The sequence below is a fragment of the Garra rufa genome, chromosome 1, assembly GCF_049309525.1.
Source record: "Garra rufa chromosome 1, GarRuf1.0, whole genome shotgun sequence".
In the NCBI taxonomy this organism is placed as follows: domain Eukaryota; kingdom Metazoa; phylum Chordata; class Actinopteri; order Cypriniformes; family Cyprinidae; genus Garra; species Garra rufa.
The window spans coordinates 1,463,862-1,486,685 of NC_133361.1; the positions used below are offsets into that span (position 1 = coordinate 1,463,862).

At 40.4% G+C, this 22,824-nt stretch overlaps 2 protein-coding genes across 2 annotated transcripts in view; one reads left to right on the forward strand and one right to left on the reverse strand.

The window, feature by feature from the left end:
* Positions 1-22,824, forward strand: part of LOC141327161 (E3 ubiquitin-protein ligase TRIM35-like) — a 308,396-nt gene that overhangs the window by 125,950 nt on the left and 159,622 nt on the right. The window lies entirely within an intron of this gene.
* On the reverse strand, positions 1,542-21,855 carry ddx47 (DEAD (Asp-Glu-Ala-Asp) box polypeptide 47). The gene is made up of 11 exons (XM_073846408.1): positions 21,798-21,855; positions 19,820-20,008; positions 19,620-19,691; positions 19,379-19,497; positions 14,430-14,501; positions 14,235-14,351; positions 14,007-14,153; positions 13,518-13,655; positions 12,942-13,012; positions 2,875-3,004; positions 1,542-2,794 (listed from the first exon to the last, which is right to left on the reverse strand). The coding sequence occupies exons 1-11, from the start codon at positions 21,853-21,855 to the stop codon at positions 2,663-2,665; spliced, it is 1,245 nt and encodes a 414-aa protein (XP_073702509.1). The 3' UTR covers positions 1,542-2,662.

The window sequence follows — 22,824 nt, forward strand, 5'->3', positions numbered from 1 at the left end:
GAGATGTTATAGTGATTGTGTGAGATTCAAATGAGTTATAATTGCATAGAGGAGAATGGGTTGAGTATTTCCAGTTGTTGGAAATCAGAAGTCCCGTACCCCCACCCCTTCCAGTCTGACGAGGGGTGTGAGAGAAGGAGAATTTATTAGATAGAGCAGCTGGGGTTACAGAGTCATCTGGACGTATCCAGGTCTCAGTCAAACCTAGGATGCTCCGGCCAGATTGCAAGGAAAATGCCGAAATGAAGTCAGCTTTGTTGACGGCTGATCGACAGTTCCAAAGTCCAACCGTGAAAGAGAAAGGTTCAGTGGAAGAGGTGTCGATAGGACGCAGGTTAGAGAGATTGCGTCGGCGTGTGCGTGTGATGTTAGTGCGGTGTGTGGAGAGCACCGGAATGAGTTGGAAACACATGATAGAGAAGGACAGAAAGAAGAGTGAGAAAAAGGAAAGGAGTACTTAAGTGCATTGTCGGTGTCGTTGCTCGGTTAAGTCGCGCAGGAAAAGTCGCAAGTCTTTATTCTTGTCGGTCTTCACGTGAGGAGGCTGAACGCTTCCGCTGACGCTTCAGCGTCAGCTGGTATGACACCGTTAAATACACAACCAAACAAAGCTTTACTGAAACAGCTAGGGACGCCTCCTGGGCTCAGTACAGCCGCAAATGTATTGCACGCACGCAAAATGTCTCTAATCGAAACTTAAATGCAACAAACTTCGCACTTCTAATTGCTCTGGAAGGGCGCGATATGAATAACAAAAGCTTCCCTTGGCCGTCCGCTCAGTTTTGAATTTTAATAAGCACAATCAAAACTACTATTAAACGCAGAAACCACTAGCAAGGCAAATAACAGAACGAGTGCTTAACTAACAGCAGCTTTATGTAAATATAAACGAATACCCTAATTAAGTAAATATATGAGTGCTTTTAACGGCAGCTCAATGTAAATACAAACGAATAAATGAACGAATCCAACGACAGAGTGCTTTTAACGGCAGCACACAGCAAACAGAAACGAATAAATTAATAAATTCAAACGAGTGCTTTTAACTGCAGCTCAATGTAACGTTCACCTATTAAAATAGTATTTAAGCAGCAACTTACCCGCAGTCGTTCTTTCTCCTCTGAGGATTGGAATCACTTTCCCCGATATCGCTGGAACATGTCCCCCCATAGTGTCCCCCCATTATATATATATATGTAAGGGATAATGTACAGGCAGCCGGTAGTTATCGCAGAAATAAGCCCCGACAGTGTGATCAGGACTCGACGCGAAGCGGAGGGTCTTGTATCACACTGAAGGGGCTTATTTCGCGATAACTACCGGCTGCCTGTACATTATCCCGCTTATTACACGGCTACTTGCCACATAAGGAAAAAAACTGGACATGAATATGAATACAAGAAGTACCGGCTATGCGTTATTACTTTGGAGCGGTGATTATTTGAAAAGAACGAACCTGCAAATGTCTCAACTGACCAATCAGAATCAAGCATTCCAAAGAGCCGTGTAATAAATATATATATATATAAAACACATTTAACACATTTTTTAGACTAAAGCTCTTTAGTCAGTAGTATTTCTAATGCTATAATATAACTATTGTTATGTATTTTCAAACGTAAATTTTTACAAGAAAGGATAGTGAAGCACTTGTTATTTTTTTATTCAGATGTCCAGTTATTTACTTGCAGTTCTTAATAGTAAAATAAGTTATAACGGTTGAACGTTATACCAATGTCTGTGGCACATTGGCTATAGAGCTGGGCTGGTAACAAAAAAGAAATAGATTAGGGTTAAGTCTGCAAGTTTTTTTAATGACCTAAAAAGCCTGCAAACACACAAAGCACTTTGTAAAATTGAGTAAAATTTGCTTTCAAAAGTCATTCAGGTTGATTGTATTGTTTGTGCCGATAATTTTTTACTTCGAGGTCTGCTGTTTATGGTTGTATATGACATGACACTAGTTTTACTCAAATTAAACGGCAAAATGTTCCTGAAGTGACTCAGAGCAGTTCTGGAGATGTTGTTCATGTATTTATGTCCTCATTTAACGAGACGACAGACGCTGAGATCACTGCGAGCGTCAAGCACACTTCAGTAGGAGTAGTAAACCAAACTGTTGATTCACATTGAGAGACATGCAGAACATGCAGAATTCATGTTTAATGAGTCTATTTGTGGCTTAATATTTGCAGACACTAGTCCAGATCACAATTTGACTGAAGTGACCTGCTTTTGATTCATTCATGGCACTCTTCTTCTGGCTCTCGGCGAAGGCGGTCGCATCTTTTCCCTCTCCCTCCCCTGTCTCTCCTCGCTGGCTTCTCTTGTCTCGTAGTTCTGTCTCTGAGACTCTCGCTGCCCTGCTCTCGAAACAAAAGGAATTATGGATTTGATCAACTGGTCTCTGAATGCAATTGACACCATCTTCTCGACGAGAAGTCTGGGTTCGGGTGACTCATCTCATCATCATCATCTCATCATTCATCCAAACTTTGATCAATTCTGTGACATTCCGCATTAAAATGTAAATAATATTTTTTGTATGACTGGATTCTGTCCAGAGGGCCCTATACAAAATCAAAAAAACAAGCGAGAAGCTGTAATGTGAAAAAAAAAATGCAGAATTTATTAAATTTGCTAAAGAAACCGCAGCATCCGCTCAACGTCCTCGTTTGGATCTTCCTCTGAACGAGCCGCCCTTGACCTTCTTCCTCACTCCGCTCGACTGCTCGCCGTCGTCATCATCGTCCGCTTTGGGCCGCTTCCTGTTCTCTGTGCTCTCCTTCATCTCCTGTCAGAAACAGATGTTCATGTGTTCAGACACTCAACGATCAGAGATTACAATATCAACACAGGAGGAGAAAGACGTACGATCCGCGCGAATCTCTGCGCTTCGCTCACTCGCTCCACCAGCATCATCACTTCCTCTTCCTGTGTGGGGAAGGCGGGGAGTTTCTTCCCAATCAGCACTTCTATTCGCTGGAACAGCTCAACGTCATACCTGCATCGACCCAGAGGAAGACCACAATGAGACAAACACCCAATCATAACACGGAAAAATACATATGTAACCCTGGAGCACAAAACCAGTCTTAAGTCCCTGGGGTTTATTTGTAGCAATAGCCAAAAATACATTGTATGGGTCAAAATTATAGATTTTTCTTTTATGCCAAAAATCATTAGGAAATTAAGTAAAGATCATGTTACATGAAGATTTTTTGTAAAATTCCTACTGTAAACATATCAAATGTAATTTTTGATTAGTAATATGCATGGCTAAGAACTTAATTTGGACAACTTTAAAGGTGATTTTCTCAGTATTTTGATTTTTTGCACCCTCAGATTCCTGATTTTCAAATAGATGTATCTCAGCCAAATATTGTCCTATCCTAACAAACCATACATCAATAGAAAGATGATTTATTGATCTTTCATATGATGTATACATCTCAGTTTTGTAAAATTTAACCTTATGACTGGTTTTGTGGACCAGGGTCACATATATCATGACATCAGATCAACAAGAGCGTTCATGAACAATGATCTGATCAGCTGATTTCATGCTTGTTCTTATCACTTTGACTGAGGGAATGTATGTAAAGTAAGAAAACACAATGTTTATCAGTGTTATGTCTCATACTGAAATAAAGCTAGTGAAGTCACAGCTTGAGTCTGATTCCCTCAAGAGAAACACAGTCCAAGCATCATTTACTCTGGACTCCGGCACTATGGAGAACAATTACCAATTAATCTCAGCTGCACCCCTGAGTCTGTCTTTAATCCTCCTTCATGAGGAACACTAACCCTGACCTAAATCACGCTCACTACAGAGACAGAACGAGAGATTGAAACAGAGACAGAGACTGAAACAGAGACTGAGACTGAAACAGAGACTGAGACTGAAACAGAGACTGAGACTGAAACAGAGACTGAGACTGAACGAGAGACAGAGACTGAGACAGAGACTGAACGAGAGACAGAGACTGAGACAGAGACTGAACGAGAGACAGAGACTGAACGAGAGACAGAGACTGAGACAGAACAAGAGACAGGGACTGAACAAGCGACAGAGACTGAGACTGAAACAGAGACAGAGACTGAAACAGAGACTGAACGAGAGACTGAGACTGAAACAGAGACAAAGACTGAGTCAGAAACAGAGACTGAGACAGAGACTGAACGAGAGACAGAGACTGAACGAGAGACACAGACTGAGACAGAGACTGAACGAGCAACAGAGACAGAGACAGAACAAGAGACTGAGACTGAAACAGAGACAGAGACAAAGACTGAGTCAGAGACAGAAACAGAACGAGAGACAGAGACTGAACGAGAGACAGAGACTGAACGAGAGACAGAGACTGAACGAGAGACAGAGACTGAGACTGAGACAGAGACTGAACGAGAGACTGAGACTGAAACAGAGACAGAGACAAAGACTGAGTCAGAGACAGAAACAGAACGAGAGACAGAGACTGAACGAGAGACAGAGACTGAAACAGAGACAGAGACAAAGACTGAGTCAGAGACAGAGACAGAACAAGAGACTGAGACTGAAACAGAGACAGAGACAAAGACTGAGTCAGAGACAGAGACTGAACGAGAGACAGAGACTGAACGAGAGACAGAGACTGAACGAGAGACAGAGACTGAACGAGAGACACAGACTGAACGAGAGACACAGACTGAGACAGAGACTGAACGAGCAACAGAGACAGAGACAGAACAAGAGACTGAGACTGAAACAGAGACAAAGACTGAGTCAGAGACAGAGACTGAACGAGAGACAGAGACTGAACGAGAGACAGAGACTGAACGAGAGACAGAACGAGAGACAGAGACTGAACGAGAGACAGAGACTGAACGAGAGACAGAGTATTACTGTTGCACCCAACCTGTTTTAGTTTTTTTTTTACTCTTTTTGGGTCTTTCTCTTTTCTCAAAAATAGCAAGCAAGCTCTATTTTTCTTTTCTTTTGTAATGAAATCACTTAGCATCTCCTTGTGGAATATTCAAGGTCTGAACTCTTCAGTCTTTGGCCTGAAGAGTAAAAACCCAGATTTTATGAAAGAAATTCAGAGACTGAGACTGAACGAGAGACAGAGACTGAGACAGAGACTGAACGAGAGACAGAGACTGAGACAGAGACTGAACGAGAGACAGAGACTGAACGAGAGACAGAGACTGAGACAGAACAAGAGACAGGGACTGAACAAGCGACAGAGACTGAGACTGAAACAGAGACAGAGACTGAAACAGAGACTGAACGAGAGACTGAGACTGAAACAGAGACAAAGACTGAGTCAGAAACAGAGACTGAGACAGAGACTGAACGAGAGACAGAGACTGAACGAGAGACACAGACTGAGACAGAGACTGAACGAGCAACAGAGACAGAGACAGAACAAGAGACTGAGACTGAAACAGAGACAGAGACAAAGACTGAGTCAGAGACAGAAACAGAACGAGAGACAGAGACTGAACGAGAGACAGAGACTGAACGAGAGACAGAGACTGAACGAGAGACAGAGACTGAACGAGAGACAGAGACTGAGACTGAGACAGAGACTGAACGAGAGACTGAGACTGAAACAGAGACAGAGACAAAGACTGAGTCAGAGACAGAAACAGAACGAGAGACAGAGACTGAACGAGAGACAGAGACTGAAACAGAGACAGAGACAAAGACTGAGTCAGAGACAGAGACAGAACAAGAGACTGAGACTGAAACAGAGACAGAGACAAAGACTGAGACAGAGACTGAACGAGCAACAGAGACAGAGACAGAACAAGAGACTGAGACTGAAACAGAGACAGAGACAAAGACTGAGTCAGAGACAGAGACTGAACGAGAGACAGAGACTGAACGAGAGACAGAGACTGAACGAGAGACAGAACGAGAGACAGAGACTGAACGAGAGACAGAGTATTACTGTTGCACCCAACCTGTTTTAGTTTTTTTTTTACTCTTTTTGGGTCTTTCTCTTTTCTCAAAAATAGCAAGCAAGCTCTATTTTTCTTTTCTTTTGTAATGAAATCACTTAGCATCTCCTTGTGGAATATTCAAGGTCTGAACTCTTCAGTCTTTGGCCTGAAGAGTAAAAACCCAGATTTTATGAAAGAAATTCAGAGACTGAGACTGAACGAGAGACAGAGACTGAGACAGAGACTGAACGAGAGACAGAGACTGAGACAGAGACTGAACGAGAGACAGAGACTGAACGAGAGACAGAGACTGAGACAGAACAAGAGACAGGGACTGAACAAGCGACAGAGACTGAGACTGAAACAGAGACAGAGACTGAAACAGAGACTGAACGAGAGACTGAGACTGAAACAGAGACAAAGACTGAGTCAGAAACAGAGACTGAGACAGAGACTGAACGAGAGACAGAGACTGAACGAGAGACACAGACTGAGACAGAGACTGAACGAGCAACAGAGACAGAGACAGAACAAGAGACTGAGACTGAAACAGAGACAGAGACAAAGACTGAGTCAGAGACAGAAACAGAACGAGAGACAGAGACTGAACGAGAGACAGAGACTGAACGAGAGACAGAGACTGAGACTGAGACAGAGACTGAACGAGAGACTGAGACTGAAACAGAGACAGAGACAAAGACTGAGTCAGAGACAGAAACAGAACGAGAGACAGAGACTGAACGAGAGACAGAGACTGAAACAGAGACAGAGACAAAGACTGAGTCAGAGACAGAGACAGAACAAGAGACTGAGACTGAAACAGAGACAGAGACAAAGACTGAGTCAGAGACAGAGACTGAACGAGAGACAGAGACTGAACGAGAGACAGAGACTGAACGAGAGACAGAGACTGAACGAGAGACACAGACTGAACGAGAGACACAGACTGAGACAGAGACTGAACGAGCAACAGAGACAGAGACAGAACAAGAGACTGAGACTGAAACAGAGACAAAGACTGAGTCAGAGACAGAGACTGAACGAGAGACAGAGACTGAACGAGAGACAGAGACTGAACGAGAGACAGAACGAGAGACAGAGACTGAACGAGAGACAGAGACTGAACGAGAGACAGAGTATTACTGTTGCACCCAACCTGTTTTAGTTTTTTTTTTACTCTTTTTGGGTCTTTCTCTTTTCTCAAAAATAGCAAGCAAGCTCTATTTTTCTTTTCTTTTGTAATGAAATCACTTAGCATCTCCTTGTGGAATATTCAAGGTCTGAACTCTTCAGTCTTTGGCCTGAAGAGTAAAAACCCAGATTTTATGAAAGAAATTCAGAGACTGAGACTGAACGAGAGACAGAGACTGAGACAGAGACTGAACGAGAGACAGAGACTGAGACAGAGACTGAACGAGAGACAGAGACTGAACGAGAGACAGAGACTGAGACAGAACAAGAGACAGGGACTGAACAAGCGACAGAGACTGAGACTGAAACAGAGACAGAGACTGAAACAGAGACTGAACGAGAGACTGAGACTGAAACAGAGACAAAGACTGAGTCAGAAACAGAGACTGAGACAGAGACTGAACGAGAGACAGAGACTGAACGAGAGACACAGACTGAGACAGAGACTGAACGAGCAACAGAGACAGAGACAGAACAAGAGACTGAGACTGAAACAGAGACAGAGACAAAGACTGAGTCAGAGACAGAAACAGAACGAGAGACAGAGACTGAACGAGAGACAGAGACTGAACGAGAGACAGAGACTGAACGAGAGACAGAGACTGAACGAGAGACAGAGACTGAGACTGAGACAGAGACTGAACGAGAGACTGAGACTGAAACAGAGACAGAGACAAAGACTGAGTCAGAGACAGAAACAGAACGAGAGACAGAGACTGAACGAGAGACAGAGACTGAAACAGAGACAGAGACAAAGACTGAGTCAGAGACAGAGACAGAACAAGAGACTGAGACTGAAACAGAGACAGAGACAAAGACTGAGACAGAGACTGAACGAGCAACAGAGACAGAGACAGAACAAGAGACTGAGACTGAAACAGAGACAGAGACAAAGACTGAGTCAGAGACAGAGACTGAACGAGAGACAGAGACTGAACGAGAGACAGAGACTGAACGAGAGACAGAGTATTACTGTTGCACCCAACCTGTTTTAGTTTTTTTTTTACTCTTTTTGGGTCTTTCTCTTTTCTCAAAAATAGCAAGCAAGCTCTATTTTTCTTTTCTTTTGTAATGAAATCACTTAGCATCTCCTTGTGGAATATTCAAGGTCTGAACTCTTCAGTCTTTGGCCTGAAGAGTAAAAACCCAGATTTTATGAAAGAAATTCATGACTTAGATATCATAATTTTACAAGAAACCTGGTGTAGAGGGGATGAGTCCACTGGCTGCCCCTCAGGATACAGAGAAATTATATCATCTTCAGTCAAACTCAAATCAACCACACAGGGAAGAGACTCAGGAGGGATGATAATCTGGACTAAAACCGAACTGCCCATAGAATTAGTAAAAAGAGACCAATACCACCTGTGGTTGAAAATTAAAAAAAGCATCATATTACCATCACAACCCGTCTTCCTGTGTGCCATATACATACCACCCCTTGAGTCTCCCTATTTCCAAGAAGAAACTTTTCAAAATTTAGAGCAAGAAATCAGCCATTTCCAGACCCAGGGAAATGTGCTGCTTGTGGGTGATTTCAATTCTAGAACTGGTGACAAATTAGATTTTTTAGAATCACAAGGCACCAGATTTGTTACCAGCAATAACACATTTTTCCCTACCCACCCCCCTAGACAAAACTGTGATCAAATGGTGAACTCTCACGGACGGCAGCTGCTGCAGCTCTGTCAGAATCTGGGTCTGTACATCATCAATGGAAGACTGCGAGGCGACTCACTTGGTCGGTTCACCTTCAGCTCAGCTCTTGGTAGCAGCACAGTTGATTATGCAATCACAGATCTTGATCTCTCTTCTTTGAGAGCATTCACAGTGAAACCCTTGAAACCTTTCTCAGATCATAGCCAAATCACCCTCTATATTAAGCAATCTGAAACATTACTCAAACCTATTAGCACACCCTATCAAATGCATAAAATGATATCATTCAGATGGTCAGAAACCAGTACCACTACTTACATCAATGCTACTGAATCTTCAGAAATCCAGTCCCTCTTACATTCTTTCCAAATACAGGAATACCCTAAAAATCAATTTGGCATCAATCAAGCAGTGAAAGATATAAATTACATATTCTATAAAACAGCACAAAAAAGTAATATGACAATTATAAAACCTAAGAAAAAGAAATTGGACACTGACAGATGGTTTGATTCAGACTGTAAGTCTCTGAGAAAAATACTCAGAAATTTATCCAACCAAAAACACCGTCAACCAGAAAACCAGAACCTCCGCCTTCATTACTGTGAGGCACTAAGACAATACAAAACCACACTCCGCCGGAAAAAAGCTGAATATTTGCAGTACCAGTTTAAAGATATCGAAAAATCAATCAATTCAAACAAATTCTGGGATAAATGGAAAGTTTTATACAAATCAAATCAAGGTGATCTGGCCATCCAAGATGGAGAAATATGGAAAAACCATTTCCAAGAATTATATAGCTCAATTGAGATTCAAAACTCTGATCAAAATGAAATAATTAAAAAGCTAGACAATTTAGAAAAATCAATTAAAGCAAACCAAAACCCCTTAGATTTCCCCATAACAATGAAAGAGTTGGAAGATAAATTGCAAAGCCTTGAGCCCAAGAAAGCCTGCGGTGTTGACGGCATCCTGAATGAGATGCTAAAAAACACAGGGCAAAACTTCAAACTGGCCATCCTGAAACTCTTCAATGATGTTCTGTGTGTAGGGTTCTTCCCTGAGATCTGGAACCAAGGCCTCATCAGCCCCATTTACAAGAACGGAGACAAATTGGACCCCAACAACTACCGAGGCATCTGTGTGAACAGTAACCTGGGGAAGGTTTTCTGCAGCATCTTAAACACAAGACTTTTAGACTTCCTTATGAAACACAATGCCTTGAGTAAATGTCAAATTGGTTTTCTCCCAAAATGCCGCACATCTGACCACATCTTCACATTACAGACACTAATTGATAAATATGTACATCAAAACAAAAGAAATTTTTTTGCTTGTTTCATAGATTTCAAGAAAGCATTTGACTCAATCTGGCATGACGGAATATATTTGAAACTAATTGACAGTGGTATAGGCGGAAAATTCTATGATTTGATCAAATCAATGTACTCAACCAGTCAATGTGCTGTCAAAATTAAAAACAAAAGAACTGAATTTTTTCTTCAAGGGCGTGGAGTGAGACAGGGATGCAGTTTAAGCCCCACCCTCTTCAACATTTACATCAATCAATTGGCTAATTCACTAGAACACTCCCCTATCCAAAGTCTCACTCTACATGACACAGAAATTAAGTGCCTTCTCTATGCAGACGACCTGGTTCTCCTGTCACCCACTAAAGAAGGGCTGCAGGACGGCCTGAACCTGCTGGAGAGTTACTGCCAGTCCTGGGCCCTGACAGTAAACCTTCAAAAAACTAAAGTTATGATCTTTCAGAACCGCTCCAGACCTCAGGGACTAACACACACATTCACACTATCACACAGAACCATTGAAAACACAAAAACATATACTTATCTTGGCCTAAAAATCACCTCAACAGGTAACTTTACTTTAGCTGTGAAGGGGCTCAAAGAGAAAGCACAAAGGGCCTTCTATGCCATAAAAAGATCAATTAAAATTGACATTCCAGTCCAAATCTGGCTCAAACTTTTTAAATCAATAATTGAACCAATTGTTCTATATGGCAGTGAAGTGTGGGGTCCATCTATAAAATTTGACTTTCCAAATTGGGAAAAACATCCAACTGAAACCCTTCATCTAGATTTTTGTAAGAGAACACTCAAAGTCCAAAGAAGAACACCAAACAATGGATGCAGGGCAGAATTAGGCCAATACCCTCTCATTCTTAACATCCAAAAAAGAGCCCTGAATTTCTGGAAACACCTAAAGACAAGCGACCCCAGCACATACCATTATAAAGCCCTAAAACACCAAGAGCTGAACCCCATGAAGAGTCCCCTTCTTCAGTTGGTGCTGAGACTGACTGAGCTCACGCCTGCAGAGATCAGCCAGCCTCAGGACTCACACACACTCTCAACCATTCGGCCCACACAAATCATCAACACAGAAAAAGACAAGTATGTCACCTATTGGACAAACACAATCAAAAATCAACACAAATTAGAATGTTATTCGGCACTAAATCGAGAATACACCATGGCAAACTACCTGAGCACAGTGACTAATGTGAAACACAGGAAAACATTGACAATGTACAGACTCAGCGAGCACAGTCTGGCCATAGAGACGGGCCGGCGCAGACAGATATGGCTGTCCCGTGAAGAGAGAATCTGCTCCCACTGCAGCCTGGGAGAAATAGAAACTGAGATACACTACCTCACAAAATGCCCCAAATACCAAACTATCAGAAACCAGTATTATCCCAAAATAAACAAAATATTTCCCAAATTTAATAATTACACCACAATTGAAAAACTCCCCTTCATTCTCGGCGAAAAATCTGAATGTGCAAATATAGCTGCAAGATTTATAGCTGCCTGCCATCTCCTTAGGCACAACCACAGCCAAGAAAACAATATGCAATGAATATATGGCTAACCAACCAATACACGTAACTGTAGATATGTTGATTTCAGTTTCTCAGTTTATAAGTTAAATAACTAAATTTGTTACACAATTATTACCTTCTAATATAATATAACCTTCTTATCTTTTTTCTTTCTTGTTCTAACGTCCATCCTTTAATTTTACTTCTTCAAATGTTATTTCAATCAACTCAATTGTTCCAAATTACCATATGTTGTATATGTTCTCTATTCTTATGTATGCTTTGGCAATGCAAAATGTGCTTTTGTCATGCCAATAAAGCTGTTTGAATTGAATTGAATTGACTGAAACAGAGACAGAGACAAAGACTGAGTCAGAGACAGAAACAGAGACTGAGACAGAGACTGAACGAGAGACAGAACAAGACACAGAGACTGAATGAGCGACAGAGACTGAGACTGAAACAGAGACTGAGATAGAGACTGAACGAGAGACTGAGACTGAGACAGAGACAGAACAAGAGACTGAACGAGCGACAGAGACTGAGACTGAAACAGAGACTGAGATAGAGACTGAACGAGAGACAGAGACTGAGACAGAGACAGAACAAGAGACTGAACGAGCGACAGAGACTGAGACTGAAACAGAGACTGAGACAGAGACTGAACGAGAGACAAAGACTGAAACAGAGACTGAAACAGACTGAGACTGAAACAGAGACAGAGACAAAGACTGAAATAGAGACTGAGACAGAGACAGAGACTGAACGAGAGACAGAGACAGAGACTGAAACAGAGACAGAGACAAAGACTAAAATAGAGACTGAACGAGAGACAGAGACAGAGACTGAAACAGAGACTGAAAGAGAGACTGAGACAGAGACTGAACGAGAGACAGAGACTGAAACAGAGACTGAAACAGAGACAGAGACTGAACGAGAGACAGAGACAGAGACTGAAACAGAGACAGAGACAAAGACTGAAATAGAGACTGAATGAGAGACAGAGACAGAGACTGAAACAGAGACTGAAAGAGAGACAGAGACTGAAACAGAGACTGAAACAGACTGAGACTGAAACAGAGACAAAGACTGAAATAGAGACTGAGACAGAGACTGAACGAGAGACAGAGACAGAGACTGAAACAGAGACCGAGACAAAGACTGAAATAGAGACTGAACGAGAGACAGAGACTGAAACAGAGACTGAAACAGACAGAGACTGAAACAGAGACAGAGACAAAGACTGAAATAGAGACTGAACGAGAGAGAGAGTGAAAGAGAGACTGAGACTGAGACGGAAACAGAGACTGACTGTGTGACGAAGGTGATGGATTTCCCAGATCTCCCTGCTCTGGCGGTGCGGCCCACGCGATGGATGTAGTCCTGCGGAGAAAACACATCAAAATAAACATGAATCCATGTGAACAGTCACATCTAACCCCAGCAATGACAAACAATCAGCCAGATCACAGAAACGTCTAACAGCTGGTGAAGTTATCCAGATATGAGTGATATGAATATCAATCCTCATTCACGCAAACATCTAATAAAGAACAGATCTGATATCAGATGACGCCGAGTCACGGAGAGGAACACTTTGATTATTTGGTCATCATTTATTCTCCTCCTGCAGTTAAGATTGTCTTTACATCTTTGGCATCATTTCTGTCATCCAATGAAAGTCTAGAATATTAAACCATCTTCATTAGCGTCCCACAGAAGGCTCGCGTTCAGGTTTGATATGAAAATGTGAATTGACCCCAAAAACATTCCACCAAAAGGTTTCTCAGTGGTTTACAGCAGCATCAGATGTGCTTAAAAACATACTAAAAGTTTACTATATACTTATATAATAGCACTGAATCATGAGGAGAGTAGGTGAGTTCACCTTGGAGTGTGTGGGGATGTCAAAGTTGATGACGCAGTCCACATGAGGGATGTCCAGACCTCGAGACGCCACGTCCGTCGCCAGCAGGACAGAGCGAGACTTGGACTTGAACTTGTTGAGGGCCCCGAGACGCTTGCTCTGAACACAGACATTAAATCACAGACGCTCATGTCGGAGTACAGCAGAATACTGCCCTCCAAAGGCAAAGTGCAGTAACTACACATTTAGTCAAAATTGTGTTAAGGCTTAAATTGGACTTCGTGACAACTGTTTTGTCTTGTGGCAAAGTCTCCTGGTTCAATTGTGTCACGTTTCAGAGAAACGAGAGTTTCAACATGTTTGACTAGCTGGTGTAAAAACTTTAAAGGCATTTTTCTCAGTTTCATTGTTGGCGTAGTTACTGCACTTTGCCTTTGGAGGGCAGAACAGCTGCCTCTTATTCAGCTCACATTCACACATGATATCAAACAGCGACGGTCTGATGGTTACCTGACTCATCTGACCGTGGAGAGGAATGGCCGTGATTCCCAGGTTTCTGAGCAGGAGCGCCACCCGCTGGGCGTTATTACAGGTGCCGCAGAAAACCATGAAAGAGTTCCCAGCCAGTTCATTCAGGATAGAGACCAGATAACAGTCCTGCAGACAAACACAAACACTCACTAACGGCTCAGAGACTGAGCGGAGACACCTTCCATAGCGAGACGCCGGAGGAGGAACCTTGTATTTGGACGGGATGAAGATGTAATACTGCTGCAGTTTCTCGACGGTGGCGTATTTGGTGGAGACGGCACACTTGACGGGATCCCTGAGAGCCGCTCGCTGCAGCTTCTGAACCTGAGAACACAGAGACGAGCGTGAACTGCTGGATTTCATCAGGTCTGGACCCATGCTTAAACCCAGTCTGAGCTTTACCTTCTTAGTCATGGTGGCCGAAAACAGGAATGTGCGTCTGTCACGAGGAATCACCTTCAGGATCTTATTGACCTGAAACACAGAAGACTTCTATTTCAAACAAACTTTCTTTTCATCTGTGAGTCCAGAAAAATTTTTGTGCAGGATCATGTGACACTGAAGACCGCAGTGATGTTTTTTTGCATTGTTTTGTTATCGACAAAGAGAATATGCATGAAAAAAACACTTTAAAAAAATTGTTGCATTGCAAAAAACTAATTTCCGTTTGCACTCACAGTTTGACCTACTGTTCCTCATATCTCTGAAACTATTGTATCTTTGTTCTGTAGAGTATTTACAATAATACTACATCAAGCAACATTCATAAACAGGTGCAGCAAGTGTATTGTTATTATTTTCGTATTAACTTCTATTAGACTGCATTGACAACAGTAATGCTCATTTTGGGTATTTCTTAATCAAAAACTGATGCTTGTTAAGCGATTACTAATTGTAAACTGAAAAGACTGTTAAATTAGAATCAAATTCAATTATAATCAGTACGAGGCTGTGACCCATTCAAAGTATCAGAACAAAAAGCAGCATTAACAACATAAAGCTGTACATTAAATAAATAAATAGAACTATATGAGAAATATATTTCATTTACTCCACAAACAGCTTCAGAAAGCAGCATCATGTTTGTTTCCTTTACATTCAAAAGCATGTTTTATTGTTTATTGTAAATGTATTTCGAATTGTTGTAAATGATGTCTTCATCTTATCTATACAAACACAGATGAAGGAGTATTGTAAGTTGTTTCCACTTTTATAAGAAAATAAAATGATTTGATGATGCAGACGCCTCACGCGCACAGCTCTAAGCAGGGCTTACAAACTAAAAATAAATAAATAGCATTTTGAGAGGAAGAAAAACAGTCTAAATCAGTAAGCTGTATGTCTGAACAACTGATTTAAGCTTTAAAGCCCCGTTTCTGTTTACAAACTCATTTTGGCAACGTTATCGCATGCATTTTGACTCGGACTCTAGCTTTTCTGACTCGGGACTTGACGGAAACTTTACTGACTCGATGCATTATTACAAAAGTGACATTCAGTTTTCGCACGCGTTTAAAAGTCTTGCAGGTACTTGATAGCCAGCTGGTTTCTGTGCACACACACACACACACATTAACACACACACACACACACACACACACACACACACACACACACACACACACATTACACACACACACACACACACACACACACACACACACACACACACACACACACACACACACACACACACACACACACACACATTAACACACATTAACACACACACACACACACACACATTAACACACACACACACACACACACACACACACACACACACACACATTAACACACACACACACACACACACACACACACACACATTAACACACATTAACACACACACACACACACACACATTAACACACACACACACACACACACACACACACACACACAGACACACACACACACACACACACACACACACACACACACACACACTAACACACACACAAACACACATTAACACACATTAACACACATTAACACACATTAACACACACCCAAAGAGTGCTCACCGAAAGAGTCTCTCAGTCAGTGTGCAAATGCTGAATTAAGTTTTCCTTTGCATGGTATTGCTACACACTTACATGAAAAGTAATGTCAAAATGCACCGTCTTGGAGAGTATTCATGCAAATGCAGTCGGTTTTGTTTTGAGTGAATTTGAACAGTTGGGAGAAATACAGATGTGTCACAATATATGATCTGTGCGTCAGGTCTTAAAGTGATAGCAGCGTAAACCTGCTGCAGCAGACTGCGTCATATTATATTTGCCTATTTTATCTATTTTTTTATAAAACGGTTAGTTCCATTGCTCAATTCTGATTGGTCAGCAGCTAACCCTAACTGCTATGACCGCTTCACTCAATGGTTTTGTGTATCATTGAACCTCCTTAGCAACCACCCTTAGCAACGTAAACACAGCTGCAGCAGTTAGGGACTACTTTTTACAGCGGAAGGCAGTTAATGATTTTACTTTATGAAAACGTACAACCTAATATATATATAAATTCATATATATTTTTGATATTAATATTTTTATTGTGTGGTAACCGTTTTATAAAAGCAATAAGGTACTTGAGGCCGCTTCGCGTCGTGCCTAACAACGCCCTTCAGCCGTGATTTATTCACGATACAGCACGGCCTCTCGTACCTTATTGCTTAATTATATGTCGTTTATATGTTGTGTTGCGGACTTTATTACTCAAATTAAAAATGTGAGAAGTGTGTGATTTAAACTCATGATTTTGAGCTGAGGGGAAAAGGGAGAATGTCATTTCTTATCAGAATCGTGAGATATAATCTCGGAATTGTGAAAATAAAATCAGAATTTTTAAATATAAACTCAAATTTACTTTTTTTACTCTTTTATTCCATGGCCTCCATAGACTGCTACTCAAAAACTGTCCCCTTACTGCCTCGTTTTCATCCCAAAAAAATAATCTAAATGCCATCTACCCAGTCTAAGGTCTAACCAATCGTCATATAAAACCCAAAACAGCCAAAACCAGAGATAAGAGGTGCATTCTCTGCTGCTCAGGTCTCATTCACTAAGCCTCCTACTCACCCTGTTGAATTTATACATTGACTATATAACAGCAAATAAAGTCAAGTCCTGTCCTATTACTTGTTCACATTCTAAAAGCTGTTTCCCTCTGAAATATGTCACAATACATTAGCTATAACTTCTGTTACATGACTTTAAAGACTGCTTGGCAGGACACTAATTATGATAAAGTGTGAAATCTGAAACCAAATGGCAATATGCAATAGAGGTTTGCTATTTTACATTTAAATTGTCATTGCTTTATTGTAGATGTAAAGGTTAAAACAAGGTTAAGACACTGACAAACAGTAGTGTTTAGTTGGACTCGGACTCGACCCAACGCTACTATTTGGTGCAAAAAGATCTGTATGATGTAAAAGTTGTTGAAAATGTAAAGTTATTTTATTACTGCTGAACTGCTACTGTAATCAAGTTTTTCCATCAGGAACAGTGAGTCATTTCTCTGTGTTTATTCACCCAAACATCATCGTTTACTCACTCTCAGATAGTTTTAACTTGAACGAGTTTCTTTCTTCTGTTGAACATAAGTTATTTTGAAGAACGCGGGTAACCGAACAGCTGCTGGTCCTCAGTAACGTCCTACTATCAGATCTAGTTTCCTACTCTCAAAGTCAATGGGGACCTGCAACTGTTTCCCACATTCTTCAAAATATCTTCTTTTGTCTTCAACACAGAAAGGAAATCAAAACAGGTTTGGTAAAACATCCTATCCTATCCTATAATCACAATCGGCAGAATGTTTAGTACTGTCACTTTAAGAGCTGCACGCATCCATTATTCTCTTAACCGTTTAACTTTCACTTTAAACATAACTGTATTTATATGTTTCTGACAGCATTAGTGCAATCAAATGATAGCTAGTCAGGTGTACACGCCGCTCTGAAAAAGTCTGAGCGAAATGTTTAACAGGCAAGGCTGAGCAGACAAATAATGTATAAGTGCAGTGTCTCGTGTTGACATAGCATCTTAATTAAGAAAACTGCATTCCTAATAAATGTTTCGAATATTTTGATTATGTCCAATGCTTCTCTCTCTTTTTGGAATTATTAGACACAGTTCACTATGTCTTTTCAGAGGCCTAGGTCTGTTTAATTTCCTTAATTGTGACCCTGGAGCACTAAACCAGTCTTAAGTCGCTGGGGTATATTTGTAGCAATAGCCAACAATACATTGCATGGGTCAAAATTATTGATTTTTCTTTTATGCCAAAAATCATTAGGAAATTAAGTAAAGATTTTGTTCCATGAAGATTTTTTGTAAAATTCCTACTGTAAACGTATCAAAATGTAATTTTTGATTAGTAATAGGCATTGTTAAGAACTTAATTCGGACAACTTTAAAAGTGTTTTTCTCAGTATTTTGATTTTTTTGCACCCTCAGATTCCAGATTTTCAAATAGACGTATCTCAGCCAAATATTGTCCTATCCTAACAAACCATACATCAATAGAAAGATGATTTACTGAGCTTGTATATATCTCAGTTCTGTAAAATTTAACCTTATGACTGGTTTTGTGGTCCAGGGTCACAGTTATAAACTGTCTAGCACTATTTTTGAACGGTTATCCAAGCAATAATATATAAATTCATCTCATGTTTATGCTTGTTTAAAACCAGGGATTAAAAACGAATTCCAAGTAAAAACGGTATTGTTTCTTTACATTTCCAGAGAGCGAAACGAACGAGATTGAACATAACTTAATAAATTCAAGGCACTATAATTTCCTTATTCATTTGATACAACTATTACAGCCATAAAATTAATATAAACAAAATAATATTTTTTGTCATATTCGTGATTCCTGAATTTATATATGAAAACTTAAGTTGATTTAATATTCTCGACAGTTTTTAGAAGTTAAAAGTTAAGAAAAAATGAATTAGCTTGTTGTCTATATATATATATTTAGGGCTATACTGCCCTCCAAAGGCAAAGCGCAGTAACTACACATTTGGTCAAAATTGAGGTAAGGCTAAAAATGGACTTTGTGACAACTGTTTTGTCTTGTGGCAAAGTCAAATTGTGTCACGTTTCAGAGAAACGAGTGTTTCAACATGTTTGACTAGCTGGTGTAAAAACTTCAAAAGGCATTTTTCTCAGTTTCAGTGTTGGCGTAGTTACTGCACTTTGCCTTTGGAGGGCAGTATAGGCTACTCTTTTTCTTAACTTTTATTACACGGTAGATCGAAATATATAATATAATAAAATAATTCTTGGTCATATTTAACATGGGAGAATCCTCATCCGTCTGTAGGAGTGAGAGTGTGTCTGTACCTCAGACTCAAAGTCCATGTTGAGAATGCGGTCGGCTTCGTCCATCACCAGGAATTTGAGCGCTCGCAGGTTGAATCCTTTGGTGTTTTCCAGATGATCGATCAAGCGTCCCGGAGTCGCTGAGAGTCAAAGAGAACGAATCGATGATGATCTGAATCTGAGTTAGGACATTCAACACGAGTCTGAAGACTGAGCGTCAGACATGAACAGAGCGGCTCAGGGTGAGAACTGAAGCTCTTACCGATCACCACATGAGGTTTCTTAGCCAGAACCAGAGCCTGAGACATTATATCGATCCCTCCGACCACCACAGCTGAAACACACACACACATATGTATATATATGAGAAACAGATGTGCACAGCTTCCTGAACACTGTCCAATCTGGAGATCTGATCACATGATGCAGATGTTAATGTCTCTGGAGCGTGAGATAAATCACCCGTCTTGACGCCGATGCTGGAGCCCAGAGCGTCGAACTGCTCCGCGATCTGGAAGGCCAGTTCTCGAGTCGGAGTCAGGATGAGCGAATGCAGACGCTGAGCAGACGCCAGCAGAGACTGGAGGATAGGAAGAGCGAACGCCCCCGTCTTCCCTGAGCCCGTCTCCGCCAAACCGATCACGTCACGACCTGCACACACACACATTAACACACATTATCACAGCTGAGAAACACACACACACTAACACACTAACTAAAGGCATTTATACACACACATCACCAAAACGGACAGACACAAACACATATATAAAGATACCAGAGACACACACACTGACAGACCAAAGGCATATACCCACAGCTGCTTTTCTAATGTACACAACACATTTCCAATAAAACATTCAAGTCTCCCAGTCATTGACTTCAGTGTTGTTTTCGAGACGATGACGAGATAAAACTGGCTCGTTGATGACTAAAACATGACGAGACGTGTGTGAGTTTTCGTTGACGAGACGAGAATAGACGAAAATGTTAGTGGGTGGTCCGTCAGACGTTTAAAATGCATGACATTTCCGCTTATTGTGCACGCCAATTAAAACCTGAAACGTATCTGCCGCTATGGCAAGCCGTTTTAGCATTAAATACTCTCTGCTATAATAGTATGGCAAGCCGTTTTAGCATTCCATCCTTGTTTGTCTTTTATGTTCTAAAACATTCCTTCATTATTGTAATTATTGGTGAAAATAGTCGATCCGGAAGCTCACATTGTGTTGAACTATAGATCTGCTATTTTCAGAACTTATAAGTGACACTACCCAACAGCAAAACACTTACTGACCTACATTAATTTGTTAAAAGACTACTTTTTCCCCTTTTTTTGACTAAAACTAGACTAAAACCTTTTTGACTTTTCGTCGACTAAAACTAGACTAAAACCTTCTTGACTTTTCGTCGACTAAAATTGGACTAAAACCTTTGACTTTTCGTCGACTAAAACTAGACTAAAACCTTCTTGACTTTTCGTCGACTAAAATTGGACTAAAACCTTTTTGACTTTTCGTCGACTAAAACTAGACTAAAACCTTTTTGACTTTTCGTCGACTAAAACTAGACTAAAACCTTTTTGACTTTTCGTCGACTAAAACTAGACTAAAACCTTTTTGACTTTGTCGACTAAAACTAGACTAAAACCTTTTTGACTTTTCGTCGACTAAAACTAGACTAAAACCTTTTTGACTTTTCGTCGACTAAAACTAGACTAAAACCTTTTTGACTTTTCGTCGACTAAAACTAGACTAAAACCTTTTTGACTTTTCGTCGACTAAAACTAGACTAAAACCTTTTTGACTTTTCGTCGACTAAAACTAGACTAAAACCTTTTTGACTTTTCGTCGACTAAAATTGGACTAAAACCTTTTTGACTTTTCGTCGACTAAAACTAGACTAAAACCTTTTTGACTTTTCGTCGACTAAAACTAGACTAAAACCTTTTTGACTTTTCGTCGACTAAAACTAGACTAAAACCTTTTTGACTTTTCGTCGACTAAAATTGGACTAAAACTATCACATATAGAAGTGACCAAAATTTGACTAAAACTAAGAAGCATTTTAGTCCAAAAGACTAAGACTAAGACTAAATCTAAGATGGTTGTCAAAAACAACACTGATTGACTTGTAGTAAAATAGAGTAATTTACAATCTCCTGCTGTTCAAAAGGGTTTAGATCAGACTCAATCAGGTCTCAAACTCAATTCCTGGAGAGTTTAGCTCTAACCATCTCCATCTCACACCTGCTCAACAGTTTCTAGTGATCCTGAAGAGCCTGATGATCTGGATCAGGTGTGTTTGATTAGGGTTAGAGCTCAACTGTGCAGAGCTGTGGTCCTCCAGGAACTGAGTTCGAGACCAGTGCTTTAGATTAAACCAGATTAACAAAAACAGGGCGTTTATACCTAGAAGCGCCAGCGCTGGTCAAATTTACCCATTATATTTAACACCTGTATTTCTGCATAGTTGTTATCCTGCCGCTTAGGGAACATGTAGCGGACGGCTGATTTAGGAAGACATTCTTTCAGAAAAGAGGTCGACCGATATATCGGCTGATATTTGACAGTTTTTAATATATCGGCATCGGCCGATGTTTGCTAACGCACCGTCCTCTCTATGTTCACGTCCAGATGTCACTTAAACATTAGTTTTTCAGCATGGATTTGGCTTAAAAGCAGGAGTGGTTAAGTCTATATAAGTGTGCAGCGATGTGAAGATCAGCTGTTAAAATGAACCATCCATTCATCACATTATCACGCAAAACTCAGAATCAGAATAATTGTAAGAGGAAGATCGTGTGCAGATTGATAAATCTGAGAACAAATATAAGAGCGGGTTGGTGGCAGGCAGATTACACTATTGCCTGACTTTGCTTTATTTCGTTGTCAAAAGTAAGGTTTTGCTCTCTTTTGTCATCAAAAGTATTCTGAAACAAGTCACAACTGAGCCGCTGTTCATCTCCATTTAAACACAGCGGTGTTTCGTTTGTGAATGAACGTGCGTTTTTAAACGAATCTAGTGAAATGATTCAATTTCCCGTTCATAAAGAGAGTAATTTGCTTTATTCAGGAATGAATCAGCTGTTCGAACGAATCAAATGAATGATGATTCAGTATTTTAAATCACCATCTGCTGGCAGGTCCTCTCAGTTATAGAAATCATTTAATACTTCTGTATTCAAAATGTTATATCTAAAACTTTAGTTTAACATTAATCTCAGCTCTTAAACTTTTATGTAAATGATTAACAGTTTTTATATTATCTGTTTTATTTATTTAATACTTAGTCAGATCGATTTGTTTGGTTAACTTTGGTTCAATATTTTATAATAATAATGAAAGATGGTTCCTTGTGTTCATTGTTCATGATGTTAAGTTTAGAAATGATGTGCATCCACTTATTATTAGTGTGACATTTTAGCATGCAAATAAAGGGAAGAACTTCAAGATATCGGCCCTAAA

Coding starts and splice junctions, on each gene's coding strand:
- ddx47 (XM_073846408.1), bottom strand. CDS start 21,855: ATGTTCCCTAAGCGGCAGGATAACAACTATGCAGAAATACAGGTGTTA. Junction 13,656..14,006: donor TCCACGGTCAGATGAGTCAG/GTAACCATCAGA, acceptor GTCTGTGTTCAG/AGCAAGCGTCTCGGGGCCCT. Junction 3,005..12,941: donor TCCATCACCTTCGTCACACA/GTCAGTCTCTGT, acceptor GGGTCGATGCAG/GTATGACGTTGAGCTGTTCC.